This window comes from Marmota flaviventris, chromosome X, assembly GCF_047511675.1.
Source record: "Marmota flaviventris isolate mMarFla1 chromosome X, mMarFla1.hap1, whole genome shotgun sequence".
Classification (NCBI taxonomy): domain Eukaryota; kingdom Metazoa; phylum Chordata; class Mammalia; order Rodentia; family Sciuridae; genus Marmota; species Marmota flaviventris.
Genome location: NC_092518.1, coordinates 8,350,950 through 8,370,740, shown reverse-complemented (window position 1 = coordinate 8,370,740; position 19,791 = coordinate 8,350,950). Strand labels below are relative to the sequence as shown.

At 40.8% G+C, this 19,791-nt stretch overlaps 2 protein-coding genes across 7 annotated transcripts in view; one reads left to right on the top strand and one right to left on the bottom strand.

The window, feature by feature from the left end:
- Gpm6b (glycoprotein M6B) overlaps positions 1–17,580 on the top strand; it is a 163,332-nt gene extending 145,752 nt beyond the window's left edge. For 3 of the 5 annotated variants that reach the window (XM_071606381.1, XM_027946544.2, XM_027946548.2), the window contains 6 exons: positions 1,731–1,917; positions 3,728–3,884; positions 8,505–8,676; positions 11,005–11,078; positions 12,061–12,126; positions 14,017–15,518. In XM_071606381.1, the coding sequence (XP_071462482.1) occupies positions 1,731–1,917; positions 3,728–3,884; positions 8,505–8,676; positions 11,005–11,078; positions 12,061–12,126; positions 14,017–14,097 (737 nt within the window). In that variant the 3' untranslated portion in view covers positions 14,098–15,518. Of the gene's footprint in view, positions 1–1,730; positions 1,918–3,727; positions 3,885–8,504; positions 8,677–11,004; positions 11,079–12,060; positions 12,127–14,016; positions 15,519–15,545 lie in introns of those variants that run through there. The other 2 variants (XM_027946545.2, XM_027946542.2) reach the window with 1 other exon arrangement.
- A 1,754-nt stretch (positions 17,581–19,334) lies between these two features.
- Ofd1 (OFD1 centriole and centriolar satellite protein) overlaps positions 19,335–19,791 on the bottom strand; it is a 40,770-nt gene continuing 40,313 nt past the window's right edge. For both annotated transcript variants that reach the window (XM_071606121.1, XM_027946522.2), the window contains one exon: positions 19,335–19,492. In XM_071606121.1, the coding sequence (XP_071462222.1) occupies positions 19,450–19,492 (43 nt within the window). In that variant the 3' untranslated portion in view covers positions 19,335–19,449. The remainder of the gene's footprint in view (positions 19,493–19,791) is intronic.

The following is a 19,791-nucleotide window of genomic DNA, read 5'->3' as shown; positions in this document are numbered from 1 at the left end:
GAGGGGAAGAGTGTGAATGATGACACACATAGGGATCTTTTCTCTTTACATAATGGGGTACATCAAGGCTAAGGATGTTGGTTTTTCTTGGTTTTGAAGCATGTAAAGAATTTGGACTTTAGTTGCATTCTTCTCACCCCAGATCCCAGAAAGTCTCATGACAATCCTGTATGAATCCTATATGAAGCTCCTATACTGTTCACAAATCTGAAATGTCTAAAACTCTTTAAGGTACTGACTTGCTAGTGAACCTGAACCATACTGTGTACTGCTCCCCACTTTAACAAGGTTTCATCAATCTATAGAGAGATTGGTCTTCTTGAAAACTGCTGATCATCTTTTGAAATAGAAGGAAACACAAAAGTCTTATGATGTCCTGACTCCCCACCCTCGCCCCCCAATGAACTAAAGAGAAAGGTCTATAGTCACTTTCCATGTTGGGTTTCAGCAGATACTAGTTTCAGATGGGATGCTTATCTACACAGAGAAGTTCATCTCTGGTGTGTTGCACGCGGTTTTCATTTCCTGGATACTATGAAGACCATTTGGGGGAAGGAAATTTAACTGGCTTGTCCTGAGTAATGAATTGCTTGATTGCTCTTAAACATAATAATGTGTTTAAAGTTCCATTTCCCCCACAAGCCATTTACTTAAGGGTTTGGCTAATATAAATGGGGATGGGCCATCAGGAGAGATCCTGACATTATTGGGAGGCCAACACTGCTGTATTGAAACATAAATGTCTCCAAACTGAAAATGTTACCTTTCTGCCTATCAGAGAGGCCTTTATGGACATCTTGAGCAAGAGTCTCATCTTCTCCATATTAAGAGTGAAGTTTGGCTCTATCTCATTCATTTCACTTCATGGATGCTCATTTTGTCTTTTTTTTTTTTTTTTCCTCCCCCTCCTTCTGTTCCTTTCCCCCCTTCAAGTACTATCACCCACCAGTTCTGGGTTTTGACTCTGAATGTGTGTCAAGGAAGGGGCAGATGGAAGCTGGGGGAGGGGGAGGAGGATTGTGAATGAGTTGCTTGTGCGAGCTGGGGTGGGGAGCACTTTTTTTTTTTTAAAGTTGGGGTAATTTCTGATTCCAACTTGAACGAAATTTGACCCCCTTGAGTGGATCTTGGTGACTTTCTACTTCAGTGAACTAGGTATCCAAATACCTGACTTTCCCAAAATAATCCTGTTGATATTATTCCAAACCTGGTGACAATATAATTTCTGTATGGGCTGCTTGTAGCTTCCCAAGGGGTCAAGGGCTTGGGGAAGGCCATTGGCTACTACAGCAATCTGTGTACTTGAAACCCCAAAAGGCAGTTTTGAAAAAAACTGTCACTTTTTCCCCAGAGCTGTGACTTTACTGCTGTTCTCCTTGGTTTTGTTAGTGGAATAAGTGCTCCTCATTGCCACTTGGGCAGGGTCCTTCCAACCCCAGTGAGTCAGAAATCTCCAGAATTGTGATTGTTGATCAGCTAACTGCTCTTCCACTCGCTACCCTTCTAGACTCCAAACAAATCAAGTTCTGTTTCCACTTGGAGCCTTGGGGTCTTCACCCAGAGAATGTGAGACCATGGGAACCTCTTCTCTGGTCCTTGGGATGTTGAGATGTTAGCCATAGAGCCTGAGGGAGATGGAAGAGTAGAAACTTGTGTGCTAATTGGTAGTGGTCTGGAAGACCAGAGGTGTCCCTGCCTATCACAGCTGCCTTTCTCTCCTTTGGGTCCAGGCTGCTTCGAATGCTGCATCAAGTGTCTGGGAGGAGTCCCCTATGCTTCCCTGGTGGCCACCATCCTGTGCTTCTCTGGAGTCGCCTTGTTCTGCGGCTGCGGGCATGTGGCTCTCGCTGGCACGGTGGCCATTCTGGAGCAACACTTCTCCACCAACACCAGTGACCATGCCTTGCTGAGTGAAGTGTAAGTGTCTGCTTCCCTTGCAAAAAGTATGTGATATGTAACTACCTCAACATGTTTTCTGGAAGATACCACATACTCTTCTGAAAGAAAACTGATGCTTTTTAAATTCAAGCTTACTATAGGCAGATAGAATAAAGTCCACGGAAGGGGGGCATATGGGCCCCAGGGTGGGATCTCACCTGGAAACAGCAAGGTAAGCACACAGGGAATTCTACACAGCAATGGATACAGGGCACTGTAACAAAGTGACAGGTAGGTGCTGCTGATCATCTTATCAGAGAGTTGACATTGTTCCTAGGTAACAGATACCATCTGGTTTTGTCATAGATGACTGCCATCTTTGGAATGATAGGAGCTCCACTGAGGACTAGCCCCAACTCTAAGTCCACAGGAGTAACCTTTTAATGTTAATTATTCTGGAATAAGAATAAATCCCAGGGTATCCTCCAGTGCAGAAAAGGAGATATGCCAAAGATTTAGCCCCAAATCTCTGCCTTCCTGTTCTGGAATAATTTTCAATGGAGTCTTAATAACTCCCAAGCATAGAATCTCATAACTGTCAAGCTCAGCAGCAATATACATGTTACCTTGAAATACATTCTGCCTTTCCCATTCATTTAGCATTTTTGTTTTCTTTCCTTTAATTCCAAAGTTTCAGTGTTTGTCTTGTAAGAAACCTCTCCAGCAGAATGAAAAAAGGGACGGCTAAATTTTTGTAGAATAAAGAAACCATGTTGGAAGAGTTCTTAGGGAATTATCTGTTGATGAATGTCCTCCAAAGAAATGAGCAGGAGTAGGGTGGGTCATAAGGAGGGATCAAACAGGACAAGGGGCTCATTGTATACTATTGTGCAGAGAAGAAATATTTGCCCAGACCGAACCTGGGAAAGGTGTATTGATTTAATTTGCCAGTGATCTCAATCCATGATTCTCAAACTTCTGAGCTTTAAAAAATGCCCAATGCCTCAACAGACCAATCAAGTCATCATCTCTAGGGATGTGATCTAAATCTAAATTTTCTAAAGCTCCTCAGGTGATTACAATGGTGGCCAAAGCCGAGGAACTGTCATTCCAGTCTCTCAATTTTCACAGGACAAGCTTAGTAGTGAATTAACTTTCTGTAACTTAAGTCTACTTGACGTACTATCACTCGTATACTAAGTATTTCAGTAAAAAAAAAAAAAAAAAAAATACCTGCCCAAGTTCCTTCTTATAGAGGCCTTAAGGGCTGGGTTTGTGGCTCAGTGGTAGGGCGCTTGCCTAGCATGTGTGAGGCACTGAGTTTGATTCTCAGCACCACATATAAATAAATATATAAAGGTCCATTGACAACTAAAAAATATTAAAAAAAAAAAAAAGAATAAAAAGAGGCCTCAAGTGCTGAGTTTTATGAGTAACTAGGTCTGGGTAGGAAGCATTTTGAGATGGTGGAAGGAACATGCTGTCCATTGAGCCTGGGTTCAAATGCCAGCCCTGTCATGTGTATCCTCAGGTAAGTAACTTAACTCTTTAATGCCTATGGTTAAGTTCAAAATTAATCAATCACAGCATGGGACTTGGAAAGTAGTCAGAGATTCTGAGTGGGCCCTGCTCCTGACCAAAGGAAATTTCTCCCATGCCTCACCCATAAGCCCATTATGGAAGGCAGGCCCAGGTTGATGAGGGTGGGCGGAAGTGCCTGCCCAGGATGCCCAACGAGGCTGCTAGGGCCAAAGGAGGCAACTTCGCCTCATGTCCTCTCTTCAGAATCAAGAAACAAAATTTCTAGTTGACAGTGAACTGAATGTTTCAAGATCTCTTCTTTTCCTAGGATACAACTGATGCAGTATGTCATCTATGGAATCGCATCCTTTTTCTTCTTGTATGGCATCATTCTGTTGGCAGAAGGCTTTTACACCACCAGTGCAGTGAAAGAACTACATGGGGAGTTTAAAACCACCGCCTGTGGCCGATGCATCAGTGGAATGGTGAGTGCGAACCTTGCTATTCTGGCAAAATTGACCACTGAGAGTGGCTGGGGGTTTGTGACACAAATATTGTTCTTCCAATGTAGAGTTAGGAACATGAAAACCTTCAACATGTCATTGGTGATAAATGAAAATTTATGGCTGCTAATGGTAAAATGTTTCCTTTATGAACATGCAGATAAGGGTACTGAAGATTCGTGTGGTGTTTCCACTATAGGAGGAGATAAGTTTCAGATCAGCCCAAGGTTCCCTTTTGTCTTTGAATATGACTAGAGAGGCCCTAAAGACATACATGTTTGCTGTGTGTGGTGGTTCACGCCTATAATCCCAGTGACTCAGGAGGCCGATGCAAGAGGATCACAAGTTTGAGGTCGGTCTCAGCAATTCAGTAAGGCCCTGAGCAACTTATACTATCTCAAGATAAAAAATGTAAAGGGCTGGGGATGTAGCCCCACTGGTAGAGTGCCTCAGATTTCAATCCCTAATACCAAAAGAAGACATGTTCTATGATAAATGTCACGATCCTTCTATTAATATTTATCAGAACAGACTGCACCAAGCACCTAGCTGTACTTCTCTAGTCACTGGGAGGTACAAAGGTTAAAACAGGTTCTTCCTCAAGGAGTTTATTTATAGTCTAAGGGGGTACAGGGAAAGGAGGGGGTTAGCCAAGAATGACCTGTGGGCCATATGAGGCCTACTGCCTGTTTTCATATGGTTCAAGCTGAGAAAAATTTTTTTATCTTTATTTCATGATATGTGAAAATTACACAAATTCAAGTTTTGGTGAATGTAGTTTTATTGGCACATAATCATGTTTTGTTTGCTTCTGGCTTTTGGCTGCTTTCCTGTTACACAGTGGTAGAGCCAAGTAGTTGTAATGGAGACCGTATGAGGCCCCCCAAATCTAGACCGTTTCCTATCTGACTTTTTATAGCCTTTGATCTAGAGGACAAATCTTGAAAAAATAATAATGGAAAGACAAGGTTAGAAAGTGCCACATCACAAAAGGTAACGTGGTGGTGGTAGGGGGGCTGGGAGGGAAGAAGCCAGTATTGGGTTTCATTTTTGACATGCTGAATTGCATTTTTTTGAAGATAAAATATTTATATATGAGTTTATAATGGCGTGCTCATGTCAAAATGTCTCACAGGAAGTTGGCTATGTTTGTGGCATTTGAAAAAACAGTCAGGTGTAAGAGCATTTTGGGAATCAAGAGAAGCACTAATGCGAAGGAATAAATGCCAGTCTCAGTGTTGAGCCTCCCCTAAGGGAAATACCTGCTGTCCCCACAGGGTGATAAGTTCCCTGGTAGGGGGAGCACTGACTGAGGGTGCCACTGTCATGGGTCTGGCTTAAAGCCTGGGAGAGCCCACTGTTTGTAACAGTCCTCCTGCGGGAGGCACACTAGTTGGGGTGGAATTCTCTGTGATCCAGTAGCACGGGCATGAGGGGTGTGTTGGGTCTGGGACGCAGAATACCTTAAGTTTCAGTGCAGATTCGGGGAGGGCTTTGCACCAGCACAAAGCAGAGGAAATTGACACCACACACGAGAAATGGGGGAAGAGGAACCAGCATGAACAGGACAGGAGGTCCAGAAAACAGATGGGGCTCCAGGGAGCCAGTCCTGTGACCAGGCTGGAAGGGAAGGTTCTGTTGGAGGAGGAGGGAAATAATACTGCTTGGGAGGGACAGGGATCAGATGAGGAAGGGCCTTGAGTGAAATTCAAGGATATGAATGAAATTGACAAAGACATGGGAGAGGGAGGGTTATGCATAGATCACCAATCTCCCTGTGGAGGGTAGATTTGAGAGAGGAAGGTAAGCAAGAGGGCTGAGCCACTGTGGAGATGTGAACTTGGCTCAGGAAGTAGGATGGTGAACAGGGGCAGATGCAAAGACAGGGGAGGTGGGCTCTGGGCTTGGTCAGAGAAGTGAAGAGGAGAGGAGGTAATGAGTGCCCAATCTCTGGCTGTGTGTGTCATTAGAGATGGGGAAAGTAGATTCATTGTGACACATTAGGGCTTGGTGTAACCATCAGGAAACAGGTGGAGTTACCTAATACATCATGTAGAAAGGTTAGGATGGGATTTCTGAGAATGCTCTAGGCCAGGGTGACCAAGAGTTGGTCATTTAAGAGTGGTGGCCATGAACAAGTTGACATCAAGGAGGTTTGTGGAGGGGGATAGTGCTGGGGCACAATGTTGTCTACTGGCTAGGCTAAGGAGAAGGAGCCCTAGCAGGGAACTAAGGAAGAATGGCCAGAGAGGTGAGTATTATCTTGAGTTCAAGAAGGAAGGCCATGGCCAAGGTGATGCTCCCAAAGGGTCCAGATAATTTAACGTAACCTTATGTCCTATCAGCATATCATTCTTCCTTTAAATGGCCCCTTTAAAAATTTGAGCCAACGTCTCAAAAGTTGTGGCAAATGGCACTTGGGCCAGGATCTCTGGAAAAGCCTAGGCAGCCTACCACATTGCTTCAATCTACACATAGGTCCCTGTGCTTCGGCCAGACCTGCTGGTTTTCTGCCTAGGCTCCAAACTTAGGCAGGTTGCCTTCTGCCATCTTGAGCTACTTTGCCTCAGGCTGCTGCTCTCCTGTACCACTGTCGTCCAACAGGGACCCTGCCAAGTCCTTAATATCCCCTAGCACAAGTAAGATAAGGCTGTGAACATCAAGTTTACTGCTGGAGACCAAAGATGCAGCCCCTCCCAGTCCTGCCTGTCCCTGTTGTTCCCTCACATCCACAGGTCAGGGACTAACTCCACAATCTGCCTTTCACCCAGACCTGCCCCTTCTATGAGAAATAGGCCCCACAGGGAGCAGAGTATACAACCTAAGCTGCCTGGGGCTGCATGCCAACCTGTAATTTTGTCCTGAGTGACACCATTTGTGAGACCTCAGAATGGCTCTGCTGGGCCTCTTTTGGATCTGTTTGCCTAATCTCCTGTGTGAAAATGCTTGAACAAGAATTACAGCACTTGCAAGGACAAGTCGGTCTCCACAGGGAGTGTCATTCAGAAGTATTTCTGAAAACTGTGTTCCTGCAGGGATGAACCACTCATCTGCTGACTGTTTAGTCCTTTGTTGATCTGAGCATCCCTACTCCCAAATGGGATTCTTGTGACACTTTTTGTTTTTTGTTTTGGGTACCGGTGATTGAACCCAGGGGTGCTTAATCACAGAGCCATACCCCCAGCTCTTTTTGTTTATTTATTTTTTGAGACAGGGTCTTGCTAAGTTGCTTTAGGGCCTCACTAACATGCTGAGGCTGGCTTTGAACTTGCAATCCTCCTGCTTCAGCCTCAGAAGTTGCTGGGATTACAGGTGTGTGCCTGGCACACTTTGGCTTTTTAAGGTTAGGCTCACAATACAGAGGATAGGGCTGTTAACAGGCACTGAAGCAACAGGCTGAGGTCAGAAAGTTGTATGAGGTTGGGGAGACAAATGAGCGCTGACCCTGTTCAAGAAGGCCTTGCTCTCCTCAGTCTCTGTGGGAGGCTATCCCAATAGCTCACTGAGGAAGCAGCTCTGAATGCTGGAGGCCACTGACAGGAACAGCTCCCAGCAGGGCACTGGCCTTCTCTCTGAGCCCTGACCTCCTCCGGAAGGAAAGACTCACCAAGACCAAGAATCAACAGTCCCCTTTGAGTCCTTGTGGTGTTATTAGAAAGATTGTAAAGTTTTCTTTTGAAGGGGAAAGAAAAAGAAACCTTAGTCTGAAGCAGCAAGATCCCAGGCACTGGGGAGGAAGATGAAACTGCTGAAATCGGCTTCTTTGAGTATTTTTAGAAATGCAAATGTTTCTGGAACTGTAAATGTTTCTGGAACTATACTGAAAAAAGGCCTTGTTTCTGCAGTTTACCGGGCTGACCAACTGGAGGTAGCCCCTTTGAGCCTAACCCCCAGGCCAGCCTCTCACTTTCCAGGTGTTCCCTGCAGTATAAAAAGTCAGGTAGAATCCTCAGGTCTCACCATGAGCTTAAAAAATAACAGTCAAAGTAGAACTCGAACCTGCCCACAGGCCCTGTGGGTGCACATTCTGCGAATAGAAATACCATAAGGTGTTTGAGGCAGCCTTTCAAAGCTGTCTGAAAATTGGTAGTCAAGATAGGTTACGAAAGTTGAGTACTGCAATTACCCTCTTCCTGGAATTGCCCATGGTGACTTGTGGGTGAGGACCATGAAGCTTTTTTCCTAAACCAATTGCTTTGCTTGTAAAGTTGCTGTGAATCTTAGAAAACTAGAAGAAAATGGGTATCTTATCAGATTCAGAAAGAGTGCCTCATGGGAGGCCCTGTCACTAATTAGTTCTGTGACCTTGAATAAGTAAGGTCACCTCTTGGGGTTAAGACAGAGACCTGAAAAAGCCCCCAAGGTGGCTCTGGGGATTACCATTCAAATCCTCTATGTAGGGGAATGGTCAGCTCCAGCTTCCCCTGCTCCCCTACCCTGGCCATTTCTTCTAGCTGCCTTAGCAGGGTGTGGTTCCCAGAATGCATCCTGCATCCGTGGCTTCTGTACTGGGTGGGCCCAGAACTGCACAGTCCTTCCTCTGGGAGATGACCCGCTGGTGCAAACGATGATTCTTTCTCCTTCCTTTTGTTTTTGGCCTAGTTTGTTTTCCTCACCTATGTGCTTGGAGTGGCTTGGCTGGGCGTGTTTGGTTTCTCGGCAGTGCCTGTGTTTATGTTCTATAATATATGGTCAACTTGTGAAGTCATCAAGTCACCGCAGACCAACGGGACTGCGGGTGTGGAGCAGATCTGCGTGGATGTCCGGCAATATGGTACTTCTTTTTAATTTTCTCCCCCTTAATTTTTTGTCGTCTTGTTGCATATATCTGCACCTTAATTATTACAGAGGCATCCCCTTTACCCATGGCCTGTTTCACACATTCATCTATTGAATAGTTTACACTCTTTCCCTTCATATACTGTTTTCTGGATGGAAGCATTGCTGAGGCTTTTAACTTGCTAAAGGATGTCACTCAATAGTTTTATATTTTTAAGTGTTTAGTAAAAGATGTTTTTTTTAAAAAAATATTTTTTTAGTTGTAGATGGAGACACAATATCTTTATTTACTTTTATATGGTGCTGGGGATCAAACCCAGTGCCTCATAATACAAGGCAAGCACCCTACTACTGAGCCACAGCCATAGCCCCAGTAAAAGATGTTTTTAATGTAACATTACTTTATAATGCAATTTAGTCAGACTTCTGGGTATCTACTATAAAAATATTTTTCTTTGTTTTATAACTGACTTTTTATCTAAAATGGTACATACTGTACAATCTAATTAATTTCTATATCCAACTCTTAAAGTTTAAACAATTAGTCATTTAAAAAAAGACTTTTATCTATACCAAAACACAACATAAATCCAGATGTATTTTTAAATCATCAGGATATATGCTGTGGAAACTGCTTTAAATGGCTTATTCTCATGAATGGGATCCTCAAAATAGGGAATGAAGGTTGGTTCCTTGTGACAAGCCACAGAAGGGGCCGTGGGTTCCTCTGGTCAATTAATTTGAGACTTAACTTTCTGCTGTGAGAGAAGGCAGCATCTCAAGGAAGAAGTCTAATTACTGCTTCTAGCCAGGATGCTAGGAAATCTGTTCCCTGGCAGAAATAGGAAAAGAGATCTTCATTAGAACTGAAGAAGTAACTATCCTTCTAGAGCTTTTCTGGAAACAGATGAATATTTCATTTTTGCTTGTTTTTCTCACGTGTCTTATTCTCAACACCTTGTTTTACAACATAATATGGAAATAACTTAAAACTGCCCATCACACTAACCTCTTCTCACCAAAGTCCCATGCCAGACAACACTGTTCTTTATGATGGGTTTAGAAGCAGATCCTGAAGTTGGTTTTTAAAGCATTTGTGGAAAAATATTTAAATATGTATCATTTCCCTCTTCCTTAAAAAAAACTTTTCACCACAAATTTTTGGGGGTCCATAATTATATTTTTAAGTCCTCTGTATTTGCCCAGCCAGTTAGCCTTGCAATCACTGGCTTCACCGATAGTTTCCCATCCTTCTAAGGCATGAAGATTTACTATGGGCCATCACAGGGATGGAAGGAATAAGGACTTTTTATGTTTTTTAAATACTCTTTCCTTACCTCCTGGGAGAAGTGTAAATTGAACTGTGCTTAATTTTTAAGTGCACACTTAAACGCATTAAAGAGGTAAAAGAGCAGTATCTCAAGGGACAACTGTCACTGTAGAAGGGACTCAGGATTACAAGAGAGATATCACAGAACTAGACTGTTTATCCAATCCTCTGGGATGAGGGGCACTAGTGTTTTTTTTTTTTTTTTTTTTTTTAAGTTTCCAATTTGATTTTCAATTTAAAAATATTCCCAACACATATATACAATTTTTTTTTTCCTGGTGCTGGCAATTAAATCTAGATTTTGTATATGAAGGCAATTGCTCCACCACTGAGCTACATCCTCAGCCCAGGCGTCCAAAATACACATCCAAAACTTTTTATTAGATTTCAATAAACTTAAAGTTTCCAAGTTTGTACTCTCAATTTTGACACTTCTCTCAGGTGGACCACTAGCCAAGAGCTTGAATAGTCAGGCCACAGCACAACATTCATATGGAAATTTATCTAATGTAATGCTTTCTGATGGGTCACCTTGCAGATACAGTTAATAAATTCACTATAGGGAAAACCTAGTTTTGAAACAATCTTTACAAATATCAACTCAAAATTGAACAAAGCACAATTTGTAGGAGGAAAAAACACCAAGCTGTTTAAATCTCTTACAGACCAGGTGACTTTGCTCTTGACCTATTGTCCAAATAGGGCTTACTCTATTCCAAAAAGCCTGTTCTGTAGACAGCAGACACCTCAGCTATTGCTGAGGAACAGTCTACAATTATGTTACAATTGGCAGCCAAAGTGGTGGGGTCTGTTAAGAACATGAGGTTGGCCGGGGATGTAGCTCCATGGTAGAGGGCATGCTTACCATGTGTGAGGCCCTGAGTTCCATCCCAGCACCCCCCCCCCCAAAAAAAAAAAAAGCCAAAACAAAACAACAAAAACCCACCCAAGGCACTAATTGGCACTAACTTTCTATTGGGATTCACTTTGCAGGTATCATTCCTTGGAATGCTTTCCCGGGAAAAATATGTGGCTCTGCCCTAGAGAACATCTGCAACACAAATGAGGTAAATCTGCCATGGGTTAGGGGGCTCATAGGTGATGGCCTCATAGATTAGACTGAGATAAAGGGTTCTCCCAGCTGTAAAAGGCAGGAGAGATGGTCAACATGCTATCATGGACAGCTCTTTTATGCAGACTCTTTAGTGAACTCTGTTACCATCACTATTCAATCAGTTTTGGCCTACAAAAATGGTCATTTCATATGTTCCAGCCCCTTCCATGAAGGGCCTTAGGAACTGATGAGCTTTTCCTTCTGTCAGTAATTTAGGAGTGATCCCAAATCTACAAATCTCAGAATTGATTCTTTCTGGAAATTTTTAAAAAGAATACTTGTCACAGAAAAAATACCAATTAATTTTCATAGACAATTTCTCCTGAATTTGTGCATATACCAAGTTTTTAATTAGAGTTCACCATTAATCATTTCAGTTTCCTGACAACTTGCTGTTATTTCCTTATACACTCATCCTTAACTGGCAATATATCATAAGACTTTGGTTTTAAATTATCTTGATCCTACAATATTCTTTAGACATGGGCTTGTAATTGTTAATAAAGCAAAATTCTTAAATGCACCAGTGGGAACTTGCATAGTTAAGAAAACACCAATGTGATGTGCTTTTGAAAGACAACAAGTTAAGGGAATAGTCAGCCCCTACCCTAAAATGGATTGGCTCAAAGCAGAGTCTCCTATCCTAACCTTGGCTGCATATTGCAGTCACCAGGGAGCATTAAAATATACTGATGGCTGAGGCCCAACCCCTAGGTGTTCACATTCAATTGGTGTGGGGTGCAGCCTGGACATCAGAAAGTTTTTAAAGCTTCCCAGGTGATTCCAACGTGCAGCCAGAGCTCAAAGGGAACACAAGCTTGCTTCCAGCCTTTTAGAGAATAGGTACCAAGGAGAAGGATGAGGCAGCACCCCAAAATGGGTGTAGACAATGCAGTCCACAGAAAATGCTTATGCTTGTGCCTGTTCTTTCCTAGTTCTACATGTCCTATCACCTGTTCATTGTGGCCTGTGCTGGAGCTGGCGCCACCGTCATTGCCCTGGTGAGTAAGTGCATCAGGACCACCCTAGTCTAGCTCCCCTCCCCCCAGCCTCTAAATGACAGATTTCCCTTCCAGCTTTTGCCAGCCTACTGAAGCAAAGGATCCTGGCACTCAGCCTTGGGTAACTGTTCCTCGTATAAACTTACCTCATGTCTAGTTTATAGGAAGTAGTAGTGGCTGCCTTGGTATTGATTGTAAGCGATATAATTTGGACTCTGGAAAGAAGAGAGGGTACCAACACTGGTTGACTGGGCCTAGCATGCTTAATTTAGTACTTAGTATCATGACTTCATTCATGGACAGTTGTTCAAGTGAGGCACTGCCCATTTCTTTGTAAAGAAACCTTCACTTGCATATGGAAATATGCATATATACAGATGTATACATATATGATTGATCTCATTATATGTGTGGTAGTTCTGTTCTATAAAGTCATTTCAAACACTGAAATATTGAATATTGAACCAGGCCCCTAAGGGGGAATATAGAGTAGGGTTGATATAAGCCTCTGGTCATATCTTCACCAACTTGTCAGTACACAACCTTGTTTTGTGTGTTTTAGTGTAAAGACACCTTATTTAATATATATTGTTGCTGGGCGTGGTGACACACGCCTGTAATCCCAGTGGCTTGGGTGGCTGAGGAAGAAGGATTAAGAGTTCGAAGCCAGCCTCAGCAAAAACGAGGTGTTAAGCAACTCGGTGAGACTCTTTCTCTAAATAAAATCCAAAATAAGGCTGGGGATGTGGCTCAACGGTTGACTGCCCCTGAGTTCAATCCCCGGTACCCCTCCAAAAAAAAAAATATATATATTGTTGGCCATGAATTCAACATTAATGAATCAACAGCACCACCACTCATGCCTGAATGAAGTCTATCACGCAGATTATCTCTGAGGTACAGCACAGTCTATTTGTGAGCCATCTTAAATGGCAGCACTTGCTAGACCTTCACAAGGACACTTGCTTACAGTTTGAGCTGAAACAAGGTGGCAGAGTGTCACCTTGTTCAACCTCAGCTCAAATCTTACACTGCTCTGTATTTGTCCACTGACTAAGGAAGTGCCTCAAGTGCCTATTGTTTTGGTCACAAATAAATTTTAGTCAGCAGGCAAATTTTATTTTTAGGAATCTGCTCATAAAAATCAACTGTATAAAACACATAGGCCTTATGTGTGTAATTCTGGGATGCTACCTGGTTTGTGATGTGAAGAAAACCAATTAAGATTGGCAGAGCAGGGGCTGGGGTTGTGGCTCAGCGATAGAGTGCTTGCCTAGCACATGCGAGGCCCTGGGTTCGATCCTCAGCACCACATAAAAATAACTAAATAAAATAAAGGTATTGTGTCCACCTACAACTAAAACATAAGTTAAAAAAAAAAAGATTGGTAGAGTAAGGGGAGATCTCAGATGCTCGGAAGTGACTCATTCCCAGTTATTCTAACCATTAAGTCATTCATTCCCATGATATACTACAAAAAGCACAACTTATGAATTCATGGTGGTGACTTGTTCTCTTGGCTGAGCAACAGGCAGGAAGAGAACTAATTGCTGCTGAGCAGGCAGTTTTGGAAAGATGAGGGGAAATAAGATGTTGAACTTGATCTTTCTCATGCTGCTGACCCAGCTCTTCATCTTATTATTCTTGAAACACATCCAAGGCTTTTTAATAAGCTTACTGAGGGTAGAGCCAAGGACTTAACATTGTATATGTGTGATGAGAAAAAGTTTGTGTGCTAGATGTGGAAACCATCTGTTGTGATTGGAAGTGGGGCAAAAAGAAACGCCGTAGACTATGAGATGGCATCCATCCCTGCCCAAGCTTAGAAGTGTTGGGACATTGGCCCTCACTGCCTGTATCTTACTGTCCTGTTTTGTTCTCTTCCACCAGCTGATCTACATGATGGCTACCACATATAACTATGCGGTTTTGAAGTTTAAGAGTCGGGAAGATTGCTGCACTAAGTTCTAAATTGCATAAGGCCAATAAGGAGCTTTAGAGAGCTCTACTCTGTAGCGTGAATATCACTGACACTTCAGACTAAAGCAGAGTCTGTTTCTGCAGTTTTGTTACAGTAATTTGTAAATAGCTTCAGTTAACTCATTCGCATGTTAGAATAATATGACTTACTATACATGAATTACAAAATAATGATGTGGCTATTTCCACATTTTGAAAAGCATTCAGTTACTTACTGACATTGGTGAGCATCCTTTCAAAAACTTTCTTGAAAAACGTTGAGCAGTATCTAAGTGAAGTATTAATGCTTTGACATACCTGCATTTTCCGTTACTTATGCTTGCTTGATAACCACTTTCAGTGATGAAAATGCGAACAAGTGCTGAAGATGAAAAGAAATGTTTTAATCTGGATTTTGTTTTGTTACTGTAGAAGATATTTTGCAAATTTTAAATTTGACTTAAAACAACTTTTTATGATCATATGGTTCACTACCAAATAAATGCCCCCACAAATAAAGCAGATGAAAATTTGAAGGAAAAGGGTGTCACCCATCTGATTTCTCTGAAAAAGGATCTATGAATTATTATTTTTTTTTTGCATAACACAATCATTCCTTTAGAGCCTACAAAATTGGTAACCTTAAATGGTTGTCTTTTGGTGAGTAGTAACTGTTTCTTCATAGCTAGTTGTCAAATGGCATGTAAGATTTTAATGGGAAGAGAAATTGGGCCTGAATCTGAAGGTCTCAAATATGTTGTGAAGGAAGTAAGAAATACAAGGAAATTGAAATAGATTTATTTTGCAGGAAATATGGGGAAAATGGGAAAGAAGTATGTGCCACATCAATTGTAAAGAAGGATAATGAGGATTTTTACATTTTGTGAAATGAAATAATGGCAGTTATAAAATGAAAAATATAGTTTCACTACTAAAAATTTGTTAATTAAGAAACTGCATGCTTTGCTTATATAGTTCTTAATTTTGGTTTTGACATTTAATTTTTCCATGTTAAATATGTAGTTTAATTACTCAAAATAAACATTGTTCACACTTTTAGGTCTTTGGGGGAATTGATTTTTTTTATCCACAGGTGGAAAAGATCTTTGCATTATACTTAATTAAAATAAACAACGGGTTTCTGAACTTCTGCATTAGTCTTTACAGTTATCCTCAAAATGGTAAAAAGCACTCTTATGTTTCATTTTTGCTTTTTCTTAACAATAACTTCGGCCATTTTCCCCCCAAGTTCACTATATTTGTGTACTAACTTTTCTTCAGCCTTTTAATATGAAGCCAACTAGTAGAGCATGCTCTGTGTCTGACAGCTCTGCTAGCAGAATGAGTATTAATACCGAATAACCCTTGCCCCTTTACAGTTGAGTCCATCTAATCTGACTAGCAGCTTGCTTTGCCTTCTCACGTGCTCACTAGCCATCATGCTCACCCTTCTTTTCCAGATCCACTTCCTCATGATACTGTCTTCTAACTGGGCTTACTTAAAGGATGCGAGCAAAATGCAGGCTTACCAGGATATCAAAGCAAAGGAAGAACAGGAACTGCAAGATATCCAGTCTCGGTCAAAAGAACAACTCAATTCTTACACATAAAATGTTTGCCAGAGTGTTTCTGCCGACGATTTTACAGCTCTGACAAATCATCAGCTGCTCTGCAGTACAGATGTGTATCCCACCAAACTAATGTAGACGTACCAACATTTCACTGTCTGTCTCAAGCTACTGGGATGTATCTCTAGGAAAACCTTCCAGTGGGTAAATCTTTTTCTTTAGGACAAATATTGGAGGTTTCATGTCAGCCATTTTAAAAGGCAACACTTTTGACAAACTGTTCATCCTTTGAAAATTTGTGGCATGTATGTACTTATTGCTAGAGCAGTTCTATCAAGACAGGCAATGGGAATACATCATACTCCTTGATAGGGACCTATGACATGCCAGCATCAAGGGATGTGACCATAAATTCACATATGCTATCTGCCCTCAAAAAATAAAATCTACATAGGAAATAAAATGGAATTGGTGTAAAGTTCCAGTTCTGACAGCTGACATTTATTTAACTTGGGCTCAAAGATAATGTGATTCCTATGACTGACTTTAAAAAACAAATTAGCACCCCTCAATTCCAGGACCCATTGATTTCCTCAGCTAATGAGAAACCTATTTTTCAAAAATACTACAAAACGAGAGCTTACAACAATTGTGCTGAACCTAACACAGAAGAAGCTGAATTCTGACTTGGTGACAAGCTTTCCAGAATCAGTTTTATAATAGATTTCATTTACACAATGATAATGACAGTTTTCATTCTTCCTGGGAAATAAGCATCAGCTCTGCCTTAATGAGTATTTACCTGAAATTTCTAAGAATTTATATAACCAGAGGCCCCAAACTCCTTCACAGAATTTTGTTCCATAAATATTTTTAAGAAGTGTTACCTTATTAAAATGACCACCATTCTAAACCATTTGTAAGTGGTCTGAATGGTGAGTTTACAGTTTCATAGCAACTATCTAAAACCTAACTGCAAATTGACCACAGACCTCTAACCTCCTACTTTTATAGACTTGAATACATAATTTAAGTTAGGGTTGGTATTTATTTCATTTCAATTCTTATCTTGGTTTCCTGGAATAATGTTTAATGTTCGGCAAGAAAACTGCTTGAGTTTAAGCCATTTCAAAAGAAATTTGCCTTCTAAGTCATTGTGTTCCAGAACATTAAGTGACTATAGGTACTGGGTTTTAGTGATGGTAAACTTTGTGTTGTTCTTTTTGAAATGATCCATATAGCTGTTGGGTGCATCAGTGCTTTTCAAAGGGGCTGCATACTATAGGGTTAACTATGTATATTCATGTTAAGAGTTAACTTGTGGTTTGGCTGTTTCCTGGATTTAAAAACATACATGTGCAGAAATGTATTCAAATGAAAGGAAGCATACCTTTATCAAGATGCTATTAAAATTGAACATCAAGTATAATATTTCATTTGGATTTTTTTTTTTTTGGTTCATGCCTAAAAATGCCTATTTGGATTTTTGTTTTTTAAATTGGAAGAAGCTCTCTTCTGTGTAGAACAGTTCCAAAGTAGCTTAGTGTTTTGTTTTCCTGTTGCATGACAGACTTAAATATTTTTTTTTCCAGCAGTGAGGGTGCTGTTAGAGTCCAGTGTTTTAGAAGAGGCAGTGTCTAAAGCCTAATTTTACTTTTCTAATTCTGGTAGCTATTACCAGGAATTTTTGAAAGTTTTGTTGAAGTAGTCTAATATTTTTTATGTAAAGAGCATTAAATTTTGCTATGTATAAATTTTTGTAACCTAACAGTGAATCAATATTTTCTATCAGTGCCAAGGGCTTCCTGTAGTTCTATTCAAGTGTTACAATAAATATTTGTAGATAATAGTCAATACTTGTGTATGCTTATTTTAAAGATCTATTTAGGTGGAAATAGTTGTGGATGTACTAAGAGTAATGAAATAAAATTATGGCTTCATTTGCTTGCCTTTTTACCATACATAAATCCTATCTTTCTCTGTCCTCAGTATGGTGTCATTTTTAAATATGCATTATCAAGATTTCACATTTGCACAGAAATCTAATCTAAGAGTGCTGTTTTATTTCTGACAAAACTCTTCAGCGAGAGCATTTTAAGAAAACATTGGAATCCACTGGGCTATATTTTGCATAAAATGCCACTAGCACTTTATAGAGTTCTATGAATGAAAAGTATAGAATTTTTCTGACTAGCTTCTTCAATAAAATAAATAAAAGCCATCTACCGATAAGATTAACACAAGGCTTACTCTTGGGCAAAGTAGAAATGGGGAACCTTAACAGGGTCCATGTACCCTTGGCTAATTTTCAAACCCAAAGTATGGAAGTTGAGTGAAAGAAGAATTTATTTGGAAATGTAACAATCTAGTTGTAACAGTTACTCTTTGAAGCAGCAGAGCTAAATTTGTTACTAGGATTTCATTTTATAATTTTTTAAAACTAATCTGTCAGCATGCTTATGCATTTGGATATTCTACACCTGACCTTTCTCAGTGAGGACCAGCCTTTGTCATTATTGACACACTGACATTCTAAATGAGGTGCTGACTCTGCCCTTCATTCACGCCTGGCTAACACCCTGCAGGAGAACAAGTGGGAGCCCAATTAGCCTGCTATTTGTCACCGTACATAGTACCTTCTGTTTAAACAGCATTTTGTACAATTAACGTAAGTCACGTGAGTCTCCTGAATAAACTAAATTATGGTCTGATAAGATCACAAGCAGTCTCTTTAATTATTCAAAGTAATCGGGCCACCAAATGTAGAAACCTCTGGGGGGACAGATTTTTCTAGTTACATCTTGTAAAACTTGACTTTTAGGAGATGAAAAGTTAGAGTTACTGGGGAGAATCTACTCATTTAAAAACCAACAAGTATATTCATTAAAAATGAAGACCAGCTGGGCATGGTGGCATACACCTGTCAATCCCAGCAACTTGGAAGTCTAAGGCAGGAGGATTGCAAGTTTGAGGCCAGCCTCAGCAATTTAGCAAGAGTCTGACTCAAAAAGGACTGGGGACATAGCTCAGTGCCCCTGGGTTCAATTCCTAGTACCCCTTCCCCCAACAAAAATAGACCAAAGATTCCACAATAAAGATGCTATCTCAGTCTTCTATTACTGCTGTAACAAAATCTCATAGACTGAGTAATTTATAAAGAACAAATGCATTTCTTACACTTTGGAGGTTGGGTAGTCCAAGATCAACGGGCTTGCATGTTCGCGGTCTGGTCTCAGATTCCAAGCTGCCCCCTCCAACGGGGATGAATGCCGTATTCAAACTGTGGAAGGGCAAAAGGGCCTACTTAGTTCCTTCTAGCTCTTTCTAGCTTCATCACATTGGGGTTAAGTTCCACCATATGAATTTTGGAGAGACAAACATTCAAACCATAGTAGATGTGTTATTTCTAGACCCCAGAATGGAAAAGTCTGACTTTATATCAGAGGGAAAACCTGAGCATATTGGGGAAGATAGCCTCCTGTTCTATATGTGGAAGCCTCACTTTGGAGAGGACTTGAACTTCCAAAATGTAGGCCTGTTCAACCACAGTAAGATAAGTATAACCCAAGACAAAAATGGGGAGGGGGGGAAAAGAGTTCATTTTAGTGTAATGAATGAGAAACTATGGCTGGAGAAGAGATATCACTTGATTAGATTAGTTTAAAAAAAACAACACTCCAGTGGATTAATACAATTTTTATTAAGAATTTTATCTGGTTACAGAGAAACATTTAGAAAGCACGATGGGTTACATAATTTCACTGTTGTATGTGAGAAGTCTGGGCAGCTAACATGATTACCAAATGTCATCTGGTTCTTCATGAGAAAAGCCTGTGGAACTAAATTAGGGAAAGAACAAAAATTAGACACTTTTATGATTCCTTCCTAAAGTTCTCATCCTTCCTTGAGGAAGGTTTTTGCTCTCAGAGTTTGTGTCAGGATCAACATCACAAGTTTAAAAAAAAAAAAAAAAAATTCACAATCTTATTTTTTAACCCAGGGGCACATAACCACTGAGCCACATCTCAGCCCTTTTTATTTTGAGACAAGGTCTTACTAAGTTGCTGAGGCTGGCTTCAATCCTTCTGCCTCAGCCTCCCCTGGCTATAGTGCCCAGTTCAACTTTTTAAAGGCAAGT